The following is a 23,633-nucleotide window of genomic DNA, read 5'->3' on the forward strand; positions in this document are numbered from 1 at the left end:
TGGGCAAAATGTGACAAGTCACCACTTGACTTCACCTTCATCTCTTCTCCAGTCAGGCCACATGGTGGGCTTGCTTCTTACAGTTCATCTTTCCTCTTCTTTGGTACTGGATTAGATTAGAGTAGATTCATGACCATAAAAATGCAAGCAACTTTCGCAGACTTAATGTAAAAAATGGAACAGTAGCTCTAATTTTAAATTTTCTCTTTAAACTTAAAAAAAATGAATATTCAATCAATCAATAAAGGAAATACATGCTTCATACTTTGGGTAGAGAAGATGAGCCAACCCATATTTGTACGTTTCCTAAGTTTCTGTCTCAAAAAGCCTGCTAGAATTTTGCATGTAGCCATGTAGTGTCACTGTTTGCCTTCTGCAGAGTATATATCTTCTCTTTTATTTTTTTTTACTGCAGAAACTGAAAAGGAAAAAAAGGTGTAAAATACACAAAATGTATTTAGCTTTAGGTTTAGTTAATTGATTGAACGACTAAGGTTGTCTGTGGTCTGGGCAACAGTCAGGACACAACTGCTGGCATAATAAATATTACTCTGACATAATTTCTGAGAATGTTGGTTTACTGACAGCACTCTAAAAAAACCTTTCTGTAATTATTTTCCCATTAGAGCACATGAGGTACTCTTAGTTTAATAACAATAAAAATAGTTACATCATACTGTAACATCTTTTAATAAATATTTTTATCAAATTCATAGGCAATTTTCCAATTTAAGAATGCTTTTTTTAATGGAAAAACTGAGCTTGTTAAAAAGAAGTGAAGCAGGTTTTTAAATGTGCCTTTGTTTTTTCTTTTTGTGAAGGCTTGTAACTTTAATTTTTTAGACTGGTGCATGTGAAAAAATAATGACAGGTTTTAAACTTGCAAACAGCCATAATTTTTAGCAGTGATGTATAGTTTATACTGATATGACTCACACAGTCTCCATTTTCTGTTTGAGGGACTGAAAAACCCCCACTCACTGCACCAAAGCCACAACCTACATATTTTCCTCAGTCATTTAGAAAAGGAACATAGGGTGCTGGAAACACACTTCTGCTTGATGGACAGCAGCATGCCAATTTAGAGCTCACTCTAGGGACAAATAAAATTAGAAACTGTAAAAGTGGAAAGCAGCATCTCTATATACCTGTCTTTATGTACCAGGGAGGAGATGTATGTTCTTAGGAATACATGCCCAAAACCTCTAACAAATTCAGGGATGCTAAAGGAAAGAAAACATCATGGGTAATGTGTAATTACACAAGTATATGGTGGATATTGTATTGCCCATTTGACTCTTACTGGTGGGTTTTCCCCATCTATTTTTCCCTATAGCCACAAGAACAGATCACCCAAAGGTTTCTAATCATAATCCTGAAAAATGTGGAGCACTTTTAAAGTCATGCTATGTAATTAACTTAGCAAAGAAGATAACTTCTGGTAAGCACTAAGATACATTAAATAAGGAAAAAAATATATTTTCTCATGGTGTTTGATGGGTTCTTTTTTTATCAAAATCTGACCTGCTAGTGCCCATCACCAGTACCAAGTACAGAAATATTTCAGACTTACAAAATATGATCTCCTGTATTGCACTGAATGTCTTTGCTGTGTATTTTCATGGACTTTGTTAGTTAGCTTAGTGGTTGTACCTTACACTTAGTAAAAGATACAGGGAACTTCCAGTGGGAATGATCAGCCAAAACATCTCTGCCCTAAAGCTGCGGAGAGAACAGCAAAGGTGGGTAAATAACAAACAAACAAAGAACATAATTTTTAAAAAGTGGCAACTGTAATGGCTCTTAAATGCTACTAAATCTGAATTATTTAAATGATGGGAACTCAGAAAACAAGTGGACTAGCTGTTTGATAGTGAGTAATTCTGGAATGGCCAGTGGGAAACAAGAATGCATATTAAGACAAACCTGTCAGACAAACAGCTGTTCAAACAAAGAGATTTTTCAAAGGAGATGTCATTGTCAAGAGCAATCCAACATGAAGTTGATCCATGAAAAGAGCAGTGATTAAGAGACCTAAAGTAATGGATTTTTTTTCTTTTTCTTCAAACATTCATGATACTTCCACACGTCTCAAGGATAAAAGAAACAGAAAAGGTTTGTTTACAAAAATATCTATCAGTTTTATATTAAGTTTCATTATGCTTCAAATTACTCATCATTGCCATTTTAACCTTTTAGAGGTTCTACTACCTGACCTCAACCTTTAAAATGTTCTCCCAATAATGTTTGATACTCTAAATACATGTTAAAACTATTTTAACTTTGCTGAAGTTAAAATAGTCTGAACGGTTGGGGCTGTTCAGATTGTATATTTGTAGTAGTTATTTGCCTCCAGTCTCAGTATCACTTGTCATACTCAGAGAAAACACATTCTTATGACAGAAATTGCAGAAAGAGGACAAATTTCCAGGCCCAATTTCAATGTGAAGACCCCCTCAAATGCCTAAACTGCAGTGGGTTTTCCTATCATGGTACAGATTATACTATTCTGAGTTTTGGGGGCGTTTCTTGTTTTGTTGTTGTATTTTGTTTATTTGGGTTTTGTTGTTTTGGTTTCTGTTTGTTATGACTGGGGTTTTTTTTGTTGTTGTTGTTGTTGTGGTGGTGGTGTTTGGTTTTTTTTTAATAATGGGTATGTTTCAGCAGCATGTAATTTTAAAGGCTTCTCATCTACTCTCCGTGCGCGCTTCTCTTCTGCCGGGAGTTTCGTAAGGGTGTATCATGAGAACGTGGTGATGCATCTCTTTGCGCCCAGAAGAGAGACTTCCAGCTTCTGGCAAGCTCCAGAGGAGCTGCAAACACACGCAAACACACACACGCAAACACATAATCACACGAACACACACACACGCAAACACACAAACAGAAATGCAAATACAAACGCGCACACACACACACACACACAGACGCTTTGCATTCTTAGAGCACTTCCTTTTACACGGGCCGTCTGGCAGCAGGAAAACAACTCTTATTTCCACCTTCTCGCCTGTTAACGAGAACTTATTGTTACGTTCCACCTTGGTCCGGGGGGTGCCGGATCACTTTCCCCGTTTCCATTCCCCGGGCGGTGGCTGAGGGCTGAGGGCCCGGCGGTGCCGCCCCTTCCGGGGGGCGGGGCAAGGCCGGTGCCGGTTCCGGCGGGGCGGGAGCGGCTGCGGGGCCGACAGGAGCCGGGCGGGCACCCGGGCAGTGCTGGGGCTGGGTTCGGCACTGCCGCTGCCCGCCGTGCCCGGAGCCCCGCCGGCATGAGCGGCGAGCGGCGGCGGCCGGGCCGAGCCCCGCGCCCTCCCCTCGGCCCGGGCACGGCGGCGGCCGCCGGGGCTCGGCGGGACGTGCCGGCTTGGCGGTGCCGGGCGGGACGGAGCGCGGCGGAAAGGTGAGGCCTCCCCGGGCTGCGCACGGGTGGCCGTGCCCTGCGCCGAGGGAGCGGGGACGGGAGAAATCGGTACCTGGAGTGCGACTGTGCTTCCAAAGCAGCGCGGGCAGCGGTGACTGGGGAGGGGATTCTGCCCCTCTGCTCAGCTCTGGTGGGACCCCCGCTGCAGTGCTGCACCCAGCTCTGGGGTGCCGGCACGGGAAGGACGGGGAACTGCAGGAACGAGTCCCCAGGAGGGCCGCAAAGTTGGTTAGGGGGGATGGAGGAGATGCTGAGACAGCTGGGGCTGTTCAGACTGGAAAAAAGGAGGGTTTGGAGTGATCTAATTGTATCCTTCCAGTACCTGGAGGGACCCTCCAAGAAAAATGAGGAGGAGCTTTTTACAAGGGCAGGTAGTGACAGGATAAGGGGGAAGGATTCCAGCTGAAAAAGAGTAGGTTTGGATTAGATATTAGGAAGAAATTCTGTACTGTGGGAGGGGTGAGGCGCTGGAACAAGGTTGCCGGAGAAGTTGTGAATTCCCATCCTGGGAAGTGTTCAGGCCAGGCTGGATGGGGCTCTGAGCAGCCCGGTGCAGTGCAAGGTGTCCGTGCCCACAGCAGGGGACTTGGGACCCAGTGACCTTTCAAGTCCCTTTCAGCCCCCTCTGTGCTTCTGTGAGCTCTGGTGCTGAGCTCTGTGCTGTGGGACAGCTTGGTACGTGTCAGGGCTCAGGTGCCAAGGGACTGCAGTGCTAGTAAGCAAAGGAATTTAAAGGTGGGAGCCTTTAACATAGACATAGAAATGTGTTGTGCAGTTTTAAGGTTTATAGAGTGGATATTGAGTTTGTGAGCTCTGAGGTGACCAGCGAGGGTAGCCACTAATTGTCTAGAACAATAATGTGACAACTGCCAAGCAACCCATAACTTTTGGGCAGGATTATGTGTCAACTTAAGATAAATATCCCTGAAAATTTACTATATGGGCACATCCTAAACTTTTGGGGAGCTTGATAGAATGGATTGTAGACATCCTGTCTTGATACTTTGATCATATTGGAAGACGCAAATATTGGAAATTTTTGTACTTAGCAGTGATCCTGGTGGAGTGGATGTTTCACAGAGCACCACATGAGTTTGTAAAAACTGTTTTCTTGCAGGACTGAAACTTCTTTCTTTAAAATTTCTGTTAATCCTTGGGGTTTTAGGTGATAATGCACCCCAAGGATAGCAGGTGTTTAATCAGGACACTGTGCAGGTTGTGTCTGAGGAACTGGTACAGCTTAGCCTTCGTAAGGAATGATGGTCATGAGAGTGAGTTAGACATTAGCTTGGGTGCTGTCTTATTTTACCAATCTGTTCTGGATTTTATTCCTGGTTTTGAATAATTTATGTATCCTCTGAATTCTCAAAATATAATGTAACTCTTGAAATATTGTAGTTTTCCTGAAACATATGCTTTCGTTCTGGGAGAGAAACTTCATTGATTTTTTCATTCTTCAAAGCCAGGATAATCTTCAAGGGTGGGTGACAGAACCAACTGGCCTTTCTGCAGGTGCAGAAGAGAAAATAGAGTGTGTTCCCACACAGCTGATGAAGCATAAAAATGAAATTGGTCTTGCTTCTGAGGAACTTGGCTCAGCAAATGCACCTGCAGACCAGACAGAGCAAACTATGTCAGAAATAAGACAAGACTGTGTATACAGAAGTACTGGGAGACCTGAGAAGACAGATATGATTAAATCTCTTGTGATGGATCAGGATGCATCCAGAAACTGTGAGCTTTATCTGCCTGGGTCTGGTAATCGTTCAGCAGTGGAGTCATCTGAGGAGAGGTAAGGATGGATTTTTAAAAATATATTAACAGTTTTCCTATAGAAAGGGAGGATATTTTCAGTTTATGAAGGTAAATTTATGATTTTTTTTTCCTTGATATCTTTGGTTCAGGAAAATCCCATTAACTAGTTCAATAATTTAAATATTTGCATGAAACTTCTTGCACTATTTTTTTTCTTTTGTGCATGCATGTTTTCATTTAATCATTCTTTTCCTTTCTTACTTTATTTTCACTATATTTTTCAAATATTTATCTGAACATTCATGGGGAAAGGCTTTAGTTCCCACAGATTTACTCAACAATTGCTATGCTACAACAGTGTTATGACACACTTTCATCTCTGGAATGAGGGTGCCTGTGCAGATGGATTGCACCTCTTGCCTACCTGGGTTTCAAAACAACTCTCTTGAAATGCAGTACCTTGTTTACTCTGGATGTTCATCTCTCATGTTCTCAGTCTGTGGCTGCCTCTCTTTTGTCAGCTCCCAGAAAGAAGGTGGTTTCATAATATCTGCAGAAGGGACATGACACTGCTTCCTTTACACCAAACTTCCTCTTTCTTGAGTAATCTCACTGCCTTGGTCAGTTAAGCACTTCTTTCTGCATCTTGTGCTGAATTTATTCAAGGCTGTATGGCAAAAGAGCAATTTCCCTGTCCTGACACAATTTCCCTCCCCATGGGATCCCTTGTAGCAGCAGGTTTCTTCATGCTCAGAGGGGGAGGTTGTGCTTTATATTTTAGATACTTGGCTTATACAGAAGAGAAGCTAGAGTTTGCTGCTGTCACATACCAGGCTGTGTGGTTTTTTTAATAATGTTTTCAAGGTTATTAAGTATTCTTTCAAGTCTTCACAAACCCTAATGGACTTCAAACTCTGCTGAGAAATTGGGCTTTGTCCAGCATCATAGTGTGACATGAATATGGACTTGAAACAAATATTTCTATTATGTTTCTTCTCACCAGATAGTACTGTGTTTGATGCCTACTATATCTACTGTTTCTCTTTTCATTAATGATTATTTAGTGTTGTTAAAAATGAGATTTCTTGCAGCTACTTGATCACTTGAGTAAAAACTAAACAAGTTTTATATGACAGCCCAGTAGATGAGTTTCCTGGTATTAACCTACATTGCTTTTAATACTAAAGATTTTTTGTTCTCCAGGGAGATATACACAGATGGTTTGAGTAAGCTGGTTTGGACATAAAGAAAAAGAAATACAGAGCCATCATTTAGTGGTCTGTCCTTTCAAGTTTAATGAAAGTAATCCAGTTAACATCTGGCTACATTAAACTCTTTCTCACAGTCTTCCTAATTGCTTGTCCTCTCTTAGTGATGTAAGATGTGCCTTGATTTCTTCTCAATCTTTTGGAGGCAGGCTGAGATTTGGGGTGTTGTTGAGGAGTAGATTAGAGGCTAGTGATAGTAGTGGGCAGTAAGCAATAACCTTGCAGCCTTTTTCTGTTTATGTACTTTCTTTGAAAAACAGACTTCTAATGTAAACCTCTTTTCGTGCTATGCCTAAATGATACTAATATGGCTGGTAACACATTTTTTTTTAAAGTATTTTAATTGTGAAGCTGTGATTATTTTTTAGAAGTTTACTTGCTAGATGTAATTATATGACAAATGCCTCTCAGGAGTGGAATGTGAAATTTGCAGTCAGTTTCTTGAACATTGCATGCACCTTCATTTTCAGCAGTAATGTTCCCATCCAAGCTACAGATGCTGGTCTGTGCACTATTCTTGCAGGGCATCATTTCCCCTCTCATGCTCATAACTTGACTTCAGAATGTTGTATGTATGCTCAGGTGCAGGTTCTTGACAGTGTACCTTGGCCAGAAAGCCTGCATTATTTGAGGAAGAAATGTTTCTCTGGATTTCAGCTAGCCTGTAAGCTGCAGTTTGGATCATGGTGGAAATTCTCCTTAGACTTAGTAACAAGTAAACTAAATGCAGGTAGTTGGTCACTTTTCATTGTGTTCTGTCATGTGTTCTGCTCAGCACGAGGCAGGTTGGTCAGTCCCAGTGGTGTGTAGATACAAAGCCCTCTTAGGCAGTGTTTCCTTAGCTGCATTATTCATATGTGCAGCAGATAGACATGTTGGCTTCTTTATTTTGCAGATTTAAACTCTAAAATGTAGAAATACTGTAGAAGGAACTGTAGTACTCATTCAACCACAGAAGAGAAATTCAGGCAATGATTTATTACCAGCCTGGTGACTGATACTGGAAGGGAGCTGTTGAGAGGGTTTTCAAAACTTTTCTCTATTTTTGAGAGCTAATGTTGGTTCTATGAAAATGGGTATGATGGAAAGCAAATTGAGTTGAAAAAAAGGTAGAAAGACTTAAATACTTTCCTGAGTTGTAAAAAGGGGAAGAGGTTGAAAAAGAGAGGAGGATTTGTGCTGATACTTGAGGTATGTGTTGATTTTTATTGCAGTGAGGAGGACATGTACCGTGATGAAGAGGAAATAGAGAGAGAGAAGATACTACTTAGTGAAACAAACTCATCAGGTACAATCAAACTTTGTGTGAAGTTTCAGATACAGTATTGCAACTCACTGTAGCACTGATGTGTGGTGTCCTAATACCCTTTCCTCCAGGGACTTCTATGCACAGATGTCTGTGTTCAATAGCTGTTACTTATGGCTGAGTACATTGTACAGTTTGATTAAAAAAAAAGACCAATTCTCTGGAAAATTAATTGCTCTTAATATATCGTTCCCTTTGTTTCTGTAGTTACTTTATGAGTGAATGTGAATTCTTTGGAAAGCAGTCACATAGTCTCTGTTATGAGTGTTGTGCTTGAAAATTACTCAGTCATAGTCATCATAGCAGCATCTGTTGCTGGCCTGCCTTGATACCCTCAGTACTACCTGCTTTTGGGATGAAGGCTGCTGGGATTCCAAGGCAAAACTGTATCTCTTCTTTCTGGTATTGTTTACTGACTTACTGAGAAAGATCTCTTGTCTTTCTCCCTTATAGTCCAGCTGCTGTACAAAGAAGAGAAACTTGTCAATATTTCTCTGCTTGCTAAGAAAATGAAGAGTACTTGAGTAATTTCTCCTCTTGGCCAATTAATTTTTGCAGAAGAGAGGAGCAGAGCGTTCCTTGTCTTGTTGAACTACAACATAACTTCACGTGTAATTTTCAGAACAAGCTGATTTTATCCCCTCCCACAGCAGTAATTACTTAGTAGCTACAGGTTGTGCTGCCAGTTTCATTTGGCACTGAAGTTAATTTAAAGTGATAGTGTATTTAGAAATTTGATGTGCTTTCTACCTTCTTCTGTTTTATAATGTTCCGTTGCATGTAACATGTTGTATGTTCTGTTTTGACAGAATATAAATTAAGTGTTTCACCTGAAATGGACATCATGGAGTATTGCAGGAAGGAATGGAGAGGAAATACACCAGCAGCAAAAAGGATGAGAAAGGTAGCAGTTCTGTTTTTGTTGAATTTTATTAGGTTCTTGGTTTTTGTCTGCTATGTGATTTCCTCTGCAGTCAGTCTTGTAAGACAGGAAATACAGTAGCAGTGTTTTACATTGTGAGGTCTTATGAGTGGTTTACAACTGGCAGATGCTTTTATTGGTGCTCATTGCAAATGTGTTTTTAGCAAAGCTACTTGCTGATAATTTAGGGTTTTGATGAATACTGTCCTTTGTTATTGTTTTCAGTTGAAGTTTTATGTTTTGTTTATGGACACAAATTGCTGATTTTGTGGACTGTTGAAGTGCACAGCAGATTACCAAATTTTTGAGTGGAAGGCAGGTAACGGAAAGTGGTGAATTGGATGGGTTTTTAAAAATTTTTCCTGAGATTTTTACCAGTTTTTGAACTAATTTTTTAATAATAATCTTGACCTAGAATGGTAGAAAATAAAGTTGTTTTGTTGCTTGAGAAATTTAGTGCTATGTATGAGTAAACATAAAGATACCTTACAAAAGTGAAAAACTCCCCATGCCTCCCTGGAGAGATTGCTGTGAGACATATGGACACACAGGACATGGGCCCTTGCCAGGGCAGCTCAGCTGCAGAAGCTGCATTTCAACATCGAGGCTTCTGCTACCACTGAGTGTGGGAACCGCAGGGAGGGAACAAATGTGCTGAGGCAAGTGTCAGGATGTTTCAGTGTAAACACAAACTTGCCCTGAGGCAGAAACAAACTACATGTGCCATGTTTGGGTAAGTAGCACCAAATAGTGCTCAAATTTCTTTTAAGCATCATGTGTAGTCTTGTGCGTGTAGGATGGATATTTTTTGGAAATCCAGGTGAGTTAGCTGCCCATATTTCAATGATGTTTATGTCATAAAGCAAATACCTCAAACAGTTATCTATTAGATTTCTTCAGTTTCTTGTTGTTTTGCAGCAGAACTAAATTTTTTTCCGGAGTATAATTTGTGACATAAAAACATTTGAACTTCCAAAAGGGGTAGTGCGTCAAGCTTTTTTTTTTTTTAAATAGCATTAGTATTTGGATGTTAATATTCCAATACCTCATATGTTAACAGTGTGTGACCTTAAAATGTTTTATGAATGATTTCATGTTCTTTGGATTTTGTGTTTTTCTAGGGATATGAAGCAGTTGCCCAGAAGTTTGCATCTATAAGGAGAATACGAGGTGATAACTATTGTGCTTTCAGAGCAACTCTTTTCCAGGCATTAAGCCAAGCTACCCAGTTACCAAGGTGGCTGCAGAGTGAGGATTTTACTATGGTATGTGTCAGCTGATCTGACAATAGACTAATATTGGGTCTAACTTATTATGATCTCATTTCTCTGTTATATAATGTATATGCTCACTTGTCAATATCCCCTGAACTGAGAAGTTGTAAGGTTCAAGATCATTTTTTGTGCACAGTGATTCTTTCAATTTGGAATTGTGTCCAGGTGCCCTTGGTTTCCAGTTTATAATGGATAAAAATAATACTGTAGTGCTTACTGGAATGTCACTGTCACATGTCTGTCTTAATCTTCCTCTCTTAATTTCTTCTTACTGCCTATAATGTGGCAGAAAGAGATTTTCCACAAGACAGCTTGCAATAACAAAAAAATACAAACAATTTATTCTAACATTTGCAAAACCCCCAGCTTTTCAAAATTATAATATCTAGTCTTGTGTGCCATATATGGTTTCTCTAGAAAGTGGAATAGCAAATTGGATGCTGTAGACTTTGCAGAATGTGTGTAAGTACCTGTGTCTTAAATGTTGTTTAAAATAAGCATAAGAGCAATTGCAACCTGACACGAGGAACAGTTTTTGTGGAGCACTGATGTATGAGAAGGGCAAGGTATTCCCCTACAAGCAGAAGAAGAATGTTCCAGAAATTTTCTTGTGTCAACAAAGTCTTTTTGAAGATACTAGTGCATATGGAAAAAACATGTGAGAAGCTGCCTTTTGAGAAGTGAGCCACTTGAGAAGAGCAAGGTTCCAGTTGTCAGGGTGCTGCTGGGAATGGAAAGGGTGAATTTCTGATGCAGACCCTGTGTGTAGGGTAGCAGTCCAAGTAGAATCACACTGCCCTTACTACCTTGTTGCATCACTTTAGAGGACCACTGAAAAGTTCTCATTCTGGCCACTCTAATTTTTAAGTAAACATTTTGTCATTATTTTGTAATTACTGATGAAAATAGTTCTGTGAGGTGTTTTTACAGCAAGTACGTTGCAAAATGGTTTCCTTTTTGTAAAAAACACATTCTTTCAGCTCTCAACCATTTCCATGTTATCAGACTAAAGAATATAGTTTCCCAATGATCCTTTAAAGAGCAAACTTTTTAAAAATTATGTACTTTGAAGTTTTTAATGATGTTCATCTTTTTCTTTGCTACTGATTCATAGAGGAAAATGTCATATGATAATTAGCATTTTTTTAAAAAGGGTGTATACCTACAAAACAAACTGAAATGATAAATTGTTATGCATCAAAGCAGAAGGCACATAAGAGAAATGTGTATACTGACAGCTGGCAGTACAAATATAACAGGGGTTTTTTTGTTTTTTTTCTTGTTTTTAATTTAAAATGGTGATTACATGCACATTTGTAGTTGTAGAAGTTACTGGCATATAATTTTGGATTGTTTAGCTCTATGTGCACAGGATGCCAGGCTGGGGTGGGAGAAGATCTGTGCCTCTCTGAACACATAACTTGGATGCCACTGAGGAGAACACATTACTAGTTTGGAGTCCTAATAAAGTGAAAATGGGCCGGTGGTGACTGATGGTATAAGTGCTACTCTAGCCAAGTATTTACTCCATTGTAAGACCCAAGTTGCTCTTAGAGTTTTAGCAGTAAAATGGGTTAATAGATGAAGGTACAAAACTGGACGTGCAACTGTCAGAGTGTCCTTCAAGGGAGGTGTAAAAGCTCTGAACTGAACAGGTGTAGCACTTGAGCAGTAAAAGAGGCAGTTCTGAGGCTAAAACATCATCTGATGCATCAGCACATTCCCAAGCTGTTTTCTTCTTTAATAAAAAACCTGAACCAGAGTGTTTGGATCATGCTCCTTGAAAAGGAAACAGATTTTTTTTGGTGTGTTCTGGACAAAGTACTTTGTGGTCTGCCAAGACTTCAGGATGATCTGATGAATGTAATTTTCTCTTCTGTTAGTTCAGGAACACTGTCAAAGTCACTGTCATCTATCTGCTGTTGGAGGAGTGTTTTAATTTTAAAAAAGCAAAAACCTCAAAACAAAACAAAAAATCAAACAAAAGAGAAAGCATGAGTAACTTGGTGGGTAATTTTTTCAATGTTTATGTGTTAGATCTGGAAATAGTAATAGACCACAGTATTCTTACTGTTACCCAGCAAATATTATAAATAGCCACTTGTGCTTGGTTGTGGTGATCTTACTATGATATCTGTTCAGAAGGATATTTGAGGTATTGTTTTTAAGGTGAAAACTGTTAATAAAAATAAAATATGCAGGTTGGTGGCATTTCCTTTCCAGACTTTTAGCTTAAGCTGCCTTTTCTTCTCTCAACTTCCAGCTTCCTGAAAATTTGCTGAGCAAGTATGACTGGATCAAGCAGTGGCAGCTCAGACAGAAACCTGGCAAGAGGATGGGAGAAATAAGGGATGAAATAAAAGAGTATTTAATACTTCTAAGGCAAAAGGTTGGAAAAGTATTTGTATATTCTTCGGTCACTTGCAGATAAGTAAAGTGAAAAAGATTTTTGAATGTGGAGAATTTAACATAAGGATGCTTTCACTAGTGAAAGTCCCTTTTCTGTATGTGTACTGCAAAAAAGTCAAGTGAAGAATGTCTGTTCAGATATGTGAGAGGCATCTGGTCTTTTACTACTTGCAGTAGCCTGATGCTGGAATTAATTTGCTAGCAGCTCTGCAGAAAACTATTAATTAGACAGATTTCAATGAAAAAGTTCATAGAACAGAGTAGCTTTCTGCCTCTATTATTTCTTGTATTTATTTGAAGGAATGATGTAAACTGCAGAAAAATCTTTTGCTATCTGGACGTGATTAAGGAAAGAAAAACACAACAACACTGAAGTAATTTCAAAGGAGTAGTTTTTGTTCCTTTTTTATGCATTTATTTCAGGTCATAGGAACATGATTGTCCCTTAAATGTTCATACTATATTACCTAGCTCCATGCTTTCTCCCTCTTGGAACTCTGGAACCTATTAAAACACTCTTCAGTTGTTCCTGTCTTACTGTGAGTGCAAATTCTCTTTATGAAGGCTTTTAAGAGTATTTGGAATACTGCATTCAGCAGTTTGAGGGTTGGAATGAAATATGCATTTTGAGTAACAGAAATGTAAAGAATATTAAATATGTAGGCTTTAGGGCACAGGAAACAAAAAGGTTATTTGTTACCTTAATGTGTATTGTCACACAACAATATTTCTTCTGCTACCTTGCAGCAATTTTTAGCATCCCTTCCTTTTGCTTTGCTTATGGATCAATTAAGCAAAATCAGACTAAGTCAGCCTGACTTTGATTGGGGTACAGTTGTGGAAATATTCTTGATTGTTTTTCAAAAGGCACAAAGCCCTTCATAAGTTAAATTCTGAGTGCCTGTCTGAGCATCTGAAAACTCACAGGTGCCTTTTTGCAGCTCTGGCAGGGTGATGGCTGTTGGTTTGTGTTGTGTATAATGGTTTGTTTGTTGGTTTTTTTTTAGTGGAAGAATATAAGTGAAATAAAGGGTCCTCTTGAGAAACAAGAAGCTTGTGATAAATTGTTTAAGAATGAAGAGGAGGAGTACAGTCTTTATGAAGCACTGAAATTTTTGATGCTTAACACTGCCATTGAATTATACAATGCTGATAAAAGTGGAAAGAGAGTGCCTGTCTTCTCCTGGCTCCTGTTTGCACGGGATACATCCAGCAACCCTTGTCAGTTAATGCAGAATCACTTGAATCATATTGGTCACAGCGGAGGCCTTGAACAAGTAAGGAGAGGTTGTTCTTTAAAGTGTTATTTTCCTGTTTTGGAGTTTTCAGTTTGAAGCGGTTTAAGAAATGTCTCAGCTTTTGTTGGGCTGACTGAAGCATCTGGCCTTTTGTTGGGAAGAATATGTTAGAACTGCTTGCTTATCATGAGAGTCTGTAAAGGCCCTCCTTTGAAACACCACGTTTTGTCTGGTGGCTGGCAGGTAGCATTCTTTGGAAACAGGGTTTGCTATTAATAGAACACTTGTATAGATCTCTTTAGTTGTTTGCTTTTTAAAAAATACCACAATAAAAGCTAATACTCAAATTATGAAGACCATGTATAGCACATACACAGGTGAATTCTGATAAGCTAATGGAAGTTACTGTTTTATACAGGGCATAAATGGTATACATATTACAAAAAATAGGAGTTGAATAAGCTGAAAGATTTTGGAAACATCCATTAAAAAAATCCCATTGAATTCATTACAAGTGGGACACTGCAATGAAGTTCACAACTTAGTTGTAGATACTAGAAACATGGAAGTATTATGTTTTGGTTTTGTTTCTTATCTTAAAAATCTGACAACTGCAGTATAGATAAGACAGTTTACTGTTTCTATGAAAATAGGTGATTCATTGGTGACTTTTTTGCTGTTCAGTTTATGTCAAGAAGTTATGTTGCCAGTTTTTTGTGCTGACTATTTGTTTATTTCAGTAAGATTCTTTGTAAATGGTTATGTAGAACAGGATACGCTTGTCACTGTAGTAGATGAAGTAGAAGCTTTTCACAGCTTCTTTGTCTGAATTTCTTCTCCTGTCAATGGGTTTGTAAGGGCTTTCCATTTACTTTTATTTGGCTGGCAAGTTCAAAGTACCCTGTAAGAGTGAAAGGATCATTGTCTGAAACCCGCTCTTGTCTGGTTTTAAGTGACTTAACAGGATGAACACTGATGCAAAAGCATGTCTTTCCTACGTGCTTGCAGCAATAGGGCACTCTGTGTAAAGCTGTTTTTCTTTAGGGTTATTTTACTACTGTGCCATTGTGGATTTGAGGACTTTGTTGTTAAATGCATGGTGTCATAGAGGGGGATGATGGAGATGAGAGAATGAATGAGAGAATGAATGTGTAGGACTTCTCACTTCATAATTTTTGTCTTTGAAAAATTACATTTGATAGGTATTAGTTTATTATTTTTATGAGGAAAATCTTGTAGGAGGCATGTTGAATTTTACACCAATATTTTTTTTTTCCAATGTAGGTGGAGATGTTTCTCCTTGCTTATGCCCTGCAGTACACCATCCAAGTGTACCGCCTCTATAAGCACAGCACTGATGAGTTCATCACACTTTACCCCAATGACCCGGAGGAGGACTGGCCTGTGGTGACTCTCATAACTGAAGATGACAGACACTATAATGTTCCAGTCAGAATGTGCCAAGAGACGATGCTGTGAGCAGGTGATTGTTTGGCAGACAAACTTGTGCTGCTTCTGGAGGTTTCCCATGCTACTTTGAAACAGGACAAGGACAAAATCCATGTGATTAAATCAACAACTTGAAATCTGTGTTTTGGAAGTTGACATCTGAAATAAAGTATCAAATAGGTACTATCTTAAATAGTAAAGGTTTGGCAAGCATGGCTTTCTTTTCCATCAAAAAGAAATGGAGGCTTCTGCAGTCCTTTTTTTTGAAGGATTTACTCTGAATAGAATTGCCAGAATTATAGATTTATCCATTTTATTTCTTTCAGTGAGGCTCTGTGGTAAGACATGAGCTAACTTTTTGCTCCCCAAAATAATGACAATTGAAATTTCTGGGAAAGTAAGGTGGCAGTGTCTTGGCAGATCTTTGTAATAGTGCTTAGAAGCCATTTATACAAAATTGGGTCTCGGGAAGTAATACAATTCTTTTGCAGTTGGAATTTAATGCTTGCCATGGTTTATGCTATAAGAGAGATGTTACTTTAGTTTTCTAATGCTTTGGGTTGTTTTTTCCTACATAAGTGTCTCTTATTTAGGTGTCCGTTACACGGAAAATGCTCTTCCCCTTTCAACCCATGGAGAGGAACGTGGCAGATGTGATAAGGGAGTATAAAAGTTGTTTGATAGTCGGTCACAAAGTCAAAGAGTACACAGAATTCCCACTTCAGTTATGACAGGTGATAGAAGGGAGCCACATGCCTGTTCACTTCCATGTCTGTTCGTGTTATTGTTCCTGTAGCGTTAATCCTCTCAGGCAGCTGCTCTAGAGAATATGAGGATTTTAATTTGTCCAGGGAGTTCAGTAGATGGAAATAAACTTTTGGTGCAGCTTATTCCTCCCAAGAGTGGAGATATTAGAGGTTCTGTTTCTGCTTAGTTATTCATTTTGCTTTAAAACTGAAAGAATACAGAATGTATCAGATGCTGGGAGTGCTGACAAATCTTTAAAAATAATTAAATAATGAAGCATTCAGCTTTTAGGTTCAAGTAGAAGTATGTCCTACAGATGACTTTTGGAACAAGAGAGTGAAAGCTGATTTAACCAAAATGCTGGTCATACGCAGGTCACTTAGAATGCCTTCATTTGTAAATGGGGTAAGGTTATAAAAACTTCTCATTTGAATATTTTGGAGAAAGTGGCGTGCAAAGTTCTTCTGCTCTAATTGAAATTAATTTGTTAACTATTATTGTGGAAGGTAATATACACAATGAAAATGTTTTCTAAAAGTTCTGTTCTAAGAAAAGTTCTAGAATGTGTTTTAAACACATTAATGAGGCCTATCATGTACTCTGTTATATATGTCATGTTTTCGTTGCCTTCTAAATCCATTTGTTTGTTACTGAAAATTTCTGGGAGCTACAAGGGAATAAAAAACTTAAATTCATCTGGCAGCATTTTGTTTCTTGTTTTATGGCCTATACTTTAAATTTTTAATGTTTCAATTTTTGTAATCCACATTGAAGTTAGTTTGTTCATGAAAGGTGTGCAGTATAGTAACCTGTGTAAAAGAAGTAATTATTGGCTGCTTGCACACAGGCAGCAAAACCAAGTAATTCCCTGAATTGATGTTATCCAAGAAAAGCTGAAGAGGAGGAAAAATAAATTAACTTTTGCAACTCATAACTCTGACAGAAAAGTTGTAGTTATGAGTTAATTAGCTGAAATTTTTGAATTGTGATATATGTTCTTGAGATTTAACACCTCTTTGAAAAGATATTGTCACACGTGTAGAGTAGTGGTTATGAGTGCATAACAAAAACCTCAAAAGCAGAGGCTTTTTAGGGCCTGAATTTGTAGCCATTATTAGGGCTGGAAACAATTCACATAATTGTCTTCTATCTTGAACTGGAAAGGTGGGACTGGGCATAAGGTGCTTAAGTAATGTGGTTTTTGCTAAAAACTCCCACCTACACCAAGCTTATATTTTGCCTTTATCCTGTTTCCTAGTAAGTTATAAAGTGTGCCTGATGCTGGAGCAGGCAATCTATCCAAGCTGAGGCTGGGTGAGGCTCGGAGAAGCCTCAGGTTGGTGTCCTGTGGGAGCTGCCCAAGACCTGGTGTGTTTGGTTCAGGACTGAGCCTTTATTCAGACAGCTGAGCCCAAGCTCGGCCATCTCTTGCAAAGTGCATTTCTGTGTGACAGTGACAGCCCTCTGTCCAGAGCTAGTGAAGGAGGCTGGAGAGCAGCGTGGGAGCTCCTGTGTCACTTGGATGGCAGATGTGGTCAGGGAACCATGTAGATGTGAAGGAAGTGGGGAGAGGGAGCTCTTGCACCGTGTATGGAGTGCAGTGCTTGGCATCTTGTGTCCCTGGTGTATAAATAGTGTTGGTTGTGCAGCTCCTGCATCTTGTTTTCTTCTGGACATAATTGCCATTTGTTTTCCCACTATGCTAGCTGGCAGGACAGGACCAAGAATGTCTGAAGGTGGCCAAATGTTCTTTGTGAATGCTCCCTTTTTTGCTTAATGCTGGAAGATGACAGGAGCCGTGTTCTCAAGCTGGCTGCAGTGAATATTTGTGCTATGACATCGACTAATGTGCTCCAAGCCAGACACATTCAAAGAATATGTCCATTTATGAATTTCTTGAGGAGAACTTCAGGCTCTCAGAAATGGAAGAGAAATGTTATTGATTCCACAGAGCTGAAAGTGAAGCATCACATTCAGCATGGTAGAAACCTCCCAAAGAAGGCATCTCTCTAGTCCCCTTTCCCAAGAGCACTCATTTCTGCCTGGGTGCTGATGAAATTCTGTTATTGCTGTTCACAACTCCAGTTAAGTCATTGGGATGGCAGAAATGCTACCCTGAAATGTACTGAGCCATTGAAGAACTGGTCAGTACTGACTAAAGATTGGTTTATCTGGGCTGTTGGGAGGATACTTTGGTGTGGTGAGGAAGGAGGGGCACACTGAATGTGATCACCAGCTGTCTCCTCTATGGGACAGTTTGCCCAATTTGCCCCTTTTTGGAATTGTGGGGTTTGGGGTGGTGTTTTTAGACACCTGCCTACAAGGTCTTTGACAGGATACATTTCCTTAGGGCTGTTGCAGCAGTCAGTGCTGCAGGGGCTGTAGTAGGTGCCCTCTACACGTGCTCTTCAGTGTCAGGCCTTCAGTTTGGAAAACCAATTTTTTTAAATTGAAAAAAACCCAAACCTTCATCTTATTGAAATTATGTTTTTATATAGGCTGAACACAGTGGGTACCTTCCTCCCTCCCCATCTCTCTTACCTTTCTAGAATCAAATACTTCTGCAACCGCTTGTGGCTTCCTGGGGTGGGACAGAATTCAGACACTGCCCTTGTTACATAATATAAGATGTATGGTGCCCTTGTGTCTCATACATCTTAGATTAAAAAAAAAAAGAAAAGAAAAGAGAAAGAAAAGCCAGCCTACGCTCCCCTCCAGTCTGTCACCAGGTGTCCCTGCAGGCCAGGGGACAGCCCAGCTGGTGGCACCCGCAGCCCTTCCTTGCTTTCCTTGCAACAGCCAGGGCTTCTGCTGGCTTGTCACTTCACCGTGGTGCTCCCGCAAATGCCGAGCGCGGGGCCGATACACAAACACCGACCGTGCTGAGGAAATACGGTGTGGCCAAAATGCTTTGCCTTGTGACCTAGTGATCTACTGATCTTTGCCTTGGGATCCAGTGATCTCAAAAACCCGGGTTTAGCAGCATCAGCCTGAGAGACTTGCATGACAGGATGTATAAGTTGAAGTTCTTAGTGCATAGATAGGTGAAAGACATTTTGAAGACGTGGAGCACTGTGAAATGAAGTGATAAGAAACTTGAGATTTTTCGTGCCTTTACATTTTTAGCTTTCTGAATATCAAGTAGTTCATCTGTTTTACACCTAGAATAAGAATCTGCTAGTAGGAGTTGAAATTTGTAGCAAGCCCTCTCTTTGGCTGCTGGGTATCTGGTTTTTTTAATGCATTCATCCAAACCTTCATGTGATGTATTGAGGCATGTGAGTCTTCACAGTCAGAATCACTCTGTGACAGTGAATCCTGAGCACTGGTTCTGGGATAACCTACTCCTGCTCCACAAACATGAGGCTCCATAGTGTCAAAAACAGTGTATGGTGAGAAATGGTGGGTTGGATTCTCACATTATCCAAGAGTGAATCAAATAACTTTTAAGATGTAGAAACCTGTTAGTTTCCAACTGCAGTTGAAGGTGCACAAAGCATAACTTATTTTTACTGTCCTTATTATAAAGGGGAAAAAACCCAGTTGTAGCTGAGATACTTACAAAGATTTAAAGTACCTTGAAAAACAGAATATTATTGCCTGTACTGCTGTTAATGAGATGATAATTATTTCTAGGTGAAAGACATACTCAGTGTAAAACTGAATAGGCTATATTTAGAGATGGACTATTACTGTTGTCATTACTGTTTATGTCTTCTGCATCACAAGAATTTTTTTGCTTTTGTATAAAGGGTAAGAGAAATAATAAATTGCATTGAGCAAGGAGAATGTACAGGATGAGGCATAAACCTGTAAAATGTGTCCATTTCACTCAAACTCTTTCAAGGGCCTCTACTTTGAGTATTATTTTTTTTTCAGTATTTCATAACATTTTGGCCTTTGTTTTATACAGAAGACCTGGTGTTTTGCTCAAGGAGTGGTTCTGCAGAGCTGAAAGTAAGAGCTTGGGTGAGACACTGCTTCTTGCCCCTCCTAGGCAGGTTCATCTCTTGCTGCCAAACTTCAGCTTCTGTGCCAGTGAACTGCAACATAAGTGCACTTGCATTCTGGAGGATTGTATTCCTTTCAGGAAGCCAGCAAGCAGCAGTCTAGAGCAGTTGCTGTTCTCTCACCTGAGCATGTCTTTTGAGTTCATATTCAAAAGGGAGACAGAAGAACCAATAAAATTTCTTCTCAGGCGTCATTGTTGAACTGCTTGGCTAATTGGGTTGAAAACACAGAGAAAAGGGAGGGTTTACAACTAAACCAAATTTCACCAAATTTCTCTGAGTTAATATGTGATGGTGTTCACAGGGGTCTTAGGATGAGGGAAGAGACAAGAAGGTTGACTCCATGTTTCAGAAAGCTGGATTTATTATTTTATGATATATATTATATTAAAACTATACTAAAAGAATAGAAGAAAGGATTTCATCAGAAGGCTAGCTAAGAATAGAAAAAGAATGATTAAAAAAGGCTTGTGACTGACTGAGACAGTCTGGACAGCTGGACTGTGATTGGCCATTAATTAGGAACAACCACATGAGACCAGTTACAGATGTACCTGTTGCATTCCACAGCAGCAGATAACCATTGTTTACATTTTGTTTTTGAGGCCTCTCGGCTTCTCAGGAGAAAAAATCCTAAGGAAAGGATTTTTCAGAAAAAATCATGGCTACATTAATAGTTCATTTCCCTTGTTTAAATAGCACTTGCACAGTGGTAGGACAAGCTGTCTCCTGTGAGCCTCAGACTCTCATCTTCCATTCAGGCTCCCTAAGATCCTCCCAGGCAAACACCCACTCAGAGCATCACTGGCCTCCTGCACCTCCTGCAGATATTACCCCAGGGGATGGCACATGACTCGTGTACTAGCTTTTAGTATCTGATATTAACACTGCTTTTAGACAGCCAAGTTCTTCCACAGAGTTCATTTATAGAGGAGCCCTCTTTAGAGCTCCCTTTGCTCAGATGTTCTGGATTTTGTCTCATCAAACATATATTGCAAACATAAAACCTCTTTTAATTACACAAAATAGTGCATCTAGAAGATATTAAAAAAAAAAGGAAAAGGAAAAATTAACTGGAGCAGTGCTTAGGGATGTTTAAAGCAAATCTGTGATAGCTTCAATAATCACCTTGTTTGTAAGGCATGAGGTATTAAAGGTCCAGGTATCAATATAATCCCCCAACACGCCATCCCATGGATGCTCATTCTGGTGTGTCTGTCTTCCCAGAAATATGTTGTTTTCCATAACAACAGCATGGAAAATGCAAGGAAATAAGGGTGTGAAGTTTCCTTTGAGGAGCTAGGAGAGAAGGTGTAAGATCTCCAGTTGGGAAGGCATCCTATTTCACTGCTGGGACTGCCATCATCGGTGGTTCTTGGCACCAAAACCTCTAGTTCTTTGAAGAAATGCTGCACTGGAGGATGTGGGAATTTACCACAGGTGGCAGGTGGGCTCAGCACAGAGCAATCCATTCTGGCTGTAAGTTTGGGAGCACTGGCTCCAGCTGCCAGGAAAATGTCTGCTCACAAGACATTTGTGAGCAGACAGTTCTTCCTCTAGTTTTTATGTCACCTAGAGGAAGGAGGCCCATTTCTCACAGCTCAGGACAGCCAGTGTAGAGAGCTGATAACTGCTGCTTGGCTTTCTCTTGGGTTGTCAAGCAGCACTCAGGCTTTGGTTTTCCTCCCTGTGGCTCTCCATGCACGTTGCAGGGACTGGGAGAGTGTTTGCTGTGGTCATCCAACACATCCTCATTCAGAAGTGTCACTTACAGGCAATGGTGAGGCTTCTGCTCCCTTAGTGCCACACCTCTGTTAGTGTCAGCACTTCACCTGTCTGTGGTAGGAAGCCTTTTCCTTGGCACAGGGTAGGTCTTCCCCCAGCAACACAGATGCTGTAGATCTACAGCAGAGCTGCATTCTGCCACCTTGTCACTGATTTTTGGACACAAAAGTAAATGCTGTGCAGAACCATCCACAACTGGGAAGGTTTCTGTCTGGAGTTGGGCACCTTCTCATCTGAGGTCTGTGCAGGCCCTTGGGGGGAACAAAATGGATTATATTTCAGTATACATCATTAATGGAAGAGCTAATTGTCATCATTACTGATGGAGGTCAGAGGAAGGGCTGCTGATGGGTGTGAGGGAGAGGAGACTTTCAAGACTACAAGCTAAGAAGATGAAGCAATAATGCTATTTGCTCTCATACTGCATGTCTTACTTTTTCCCTGCTTCAAATCAGGCCCTAGCTTTCTTGGGAAGAGTGAAATAAAGCCTACAAAGTCCCTGAAAGAGAAAGCTTCATTTGAGAAAGGTCAAACTGGCCTCCATCTGACTCTGTGTGTGCTGTTTGGCCCTGCTCAGTCTGCTCAAGAAGAAGCAGTGTGGCAGCAATTCTCAAACCTGTTCCAAACAGGCTCTGGCCTTCCAAGTCATGGGATGTTTGCTCCCTTGGCCTGGCCTCATGAGCAGCACAAGGGCAGTATCTTTTTCTGAGCCCTATCCAAGCACCCTTTTCTTTTCCTATTTATTTTTTAGCATGGCCTCCTGCAGGGGCAGTGCTGTGGGCAGGGAGAGCCCAGGAAGGTCAGGGACCACTCTGTGTGTGGGACAGCCGTGCCAGCAGCCGGTGAGCCGTGCCTGGGAGCGGGGCAGAGACTGATCTTGCTGGGGTAGGAACCCTGATTGTGTCCTCTGCTCTGCTCAGCCCTCCTGGGATCAGACAGGAAGGTGACTAGACATAAGCCAATCCTCTCTGCAGCCATGGCTGGAGAGCGGGAAGGGGGAGCTGGACACGGTGAGAGCCAGCTCAGGGCTCTCTGAATGTCCCCTGGACAGCCCTGCACCGAGGTCCAGGAGAAACAGAGCTGTTTCCCAGCCCTTCACAGATGCCAGGGGCATGACAGGGTGGTCATGGAGCCCCAAAGGGAGGAGACAGGATGAAACAGGCAGGAACTGAAGGGCCAACAAGGTGCAGGAAACCCTAAAGCTGGATCTCTGCCGTGGGCCAGTGTGAGGAGAGCTGAGGCACCAGGATCCCAGGGATTCTTACCATGGTACCTCTCCAAGACCATTTTAAAACCAGTGGCTGCTCCAGTGTCAAAACACTAAAAGCCAGTCTTCTTGCTGGCTCTGAGTGGCTCACATTTGGTCATTTGGGAATACTTAAGGAATGTGATCAAAATAAATAAACATTTTTGATTAAGAATGCTTTTGCAACTTCATAAGGATAGCTTTGGTGACCAGCCAAATGGTCACCAAATGAATCTTCTCCTGACACTTGAGTTTGCCTTGGCCTGATGAGAATAATGCTCTCCCTTTAAATACTAAGTGTCTGTTTAACAGGAATGACAAAAGTATTTGATGTGGAATGGAAAAAATATTCTGACCATGGTATTTCCATATCAACGACACTTGGAGGCTTTGTAGAAATGAAGACCTTCTCTTGCATCATTTTATGGATACCTTTGGATTTCATTAACTTCAAGTTAAGACCTTGCAGTTGGCAGCATCATGCTTGTAATTCAAAAACATTTTGAGTGTTGGATTAATTTCTCACCAGGAGGTACATTTTTCTTGTTCCAAATGAGAAGAGCATTTTAAACCATGTCAAATGATCAGATTTAATAAAACAGAAGAAATCAGAATCATGAATCATATGCAAACTGTTAGAACTTTAATTAAAGTAATTAGAATATGAAAGCTATCAGACAATATTGGAGCACAGATCCCCCTCAAAGAAAGCATGGATCGTTCTTTTTAACAATGCAAAAACGTACATCTATGTTAAATACATAAACAGCACTCAATTTTAATGCAACATATACTTTTATACTTCT

The 23,633-nt window shown here is 40.3% G+C and overlaps 1 protein-coding gene across 2 annotated transcripts; it reads left to right on the plus strand.

The window, feature by feature from the left end:
* Window positions 1–3,266: 3,266 nt before the first annotated feature.
* Window positions 3,267–16,481, plus strand: OTULIN (OTU deubiquitinase with linear linkage specificity). Of its 2 annotated transcripts, none has more exons than XM_054284913.1 (8): window positions 3,267–3,397; window positions 4,881–5,210; window positions 7,656–7,729; window positions 8,557–8,651; window positions 9,791–9,934; window positions 12,207–12,332; window positions 13,360–13,629; window positions 14,875–16,481. In XM_054284913.1, the coding sequence occupies exons 1-8, from the start codon at window positions 3,267–3,269 to the stop codon at window positions 15,067–15,069; spliced, it is 1,365 nt and encodes a 454-aa protein (XP_054140888.1). In that variant the 3' UTR covers window positions 15,070–16,481. The 2 variants fall into 2 exon arrangements, with proteins under 2 accessions (XP_054140888.1, XP_054140889.1); XM_054284914.1 differs by having other exon boundaries at window positions 3,353–3,397; window positions 4,885–5,210.
* The last annotated feature ends 7,152 nt before the right edge of the window (window positions 16,482–23,633 follow it).

The sequence above is a fragment of the Melozone crissalis genome, unplaced genomic scaffold, assembly GCF_028551555.1.
Source record: "Melozone crissalis strain CALT ecotype California unplaced genomic scaffold, PUWL_Pcris_2 ptg000042l_1, whole genome shotgun sequence".
Taxonomy (NCBI): Eukaryota; Metazoa; Chordata; class Aves; order Passeriformes; family Passerellidae; genus Melozone; species Melozone crissalis.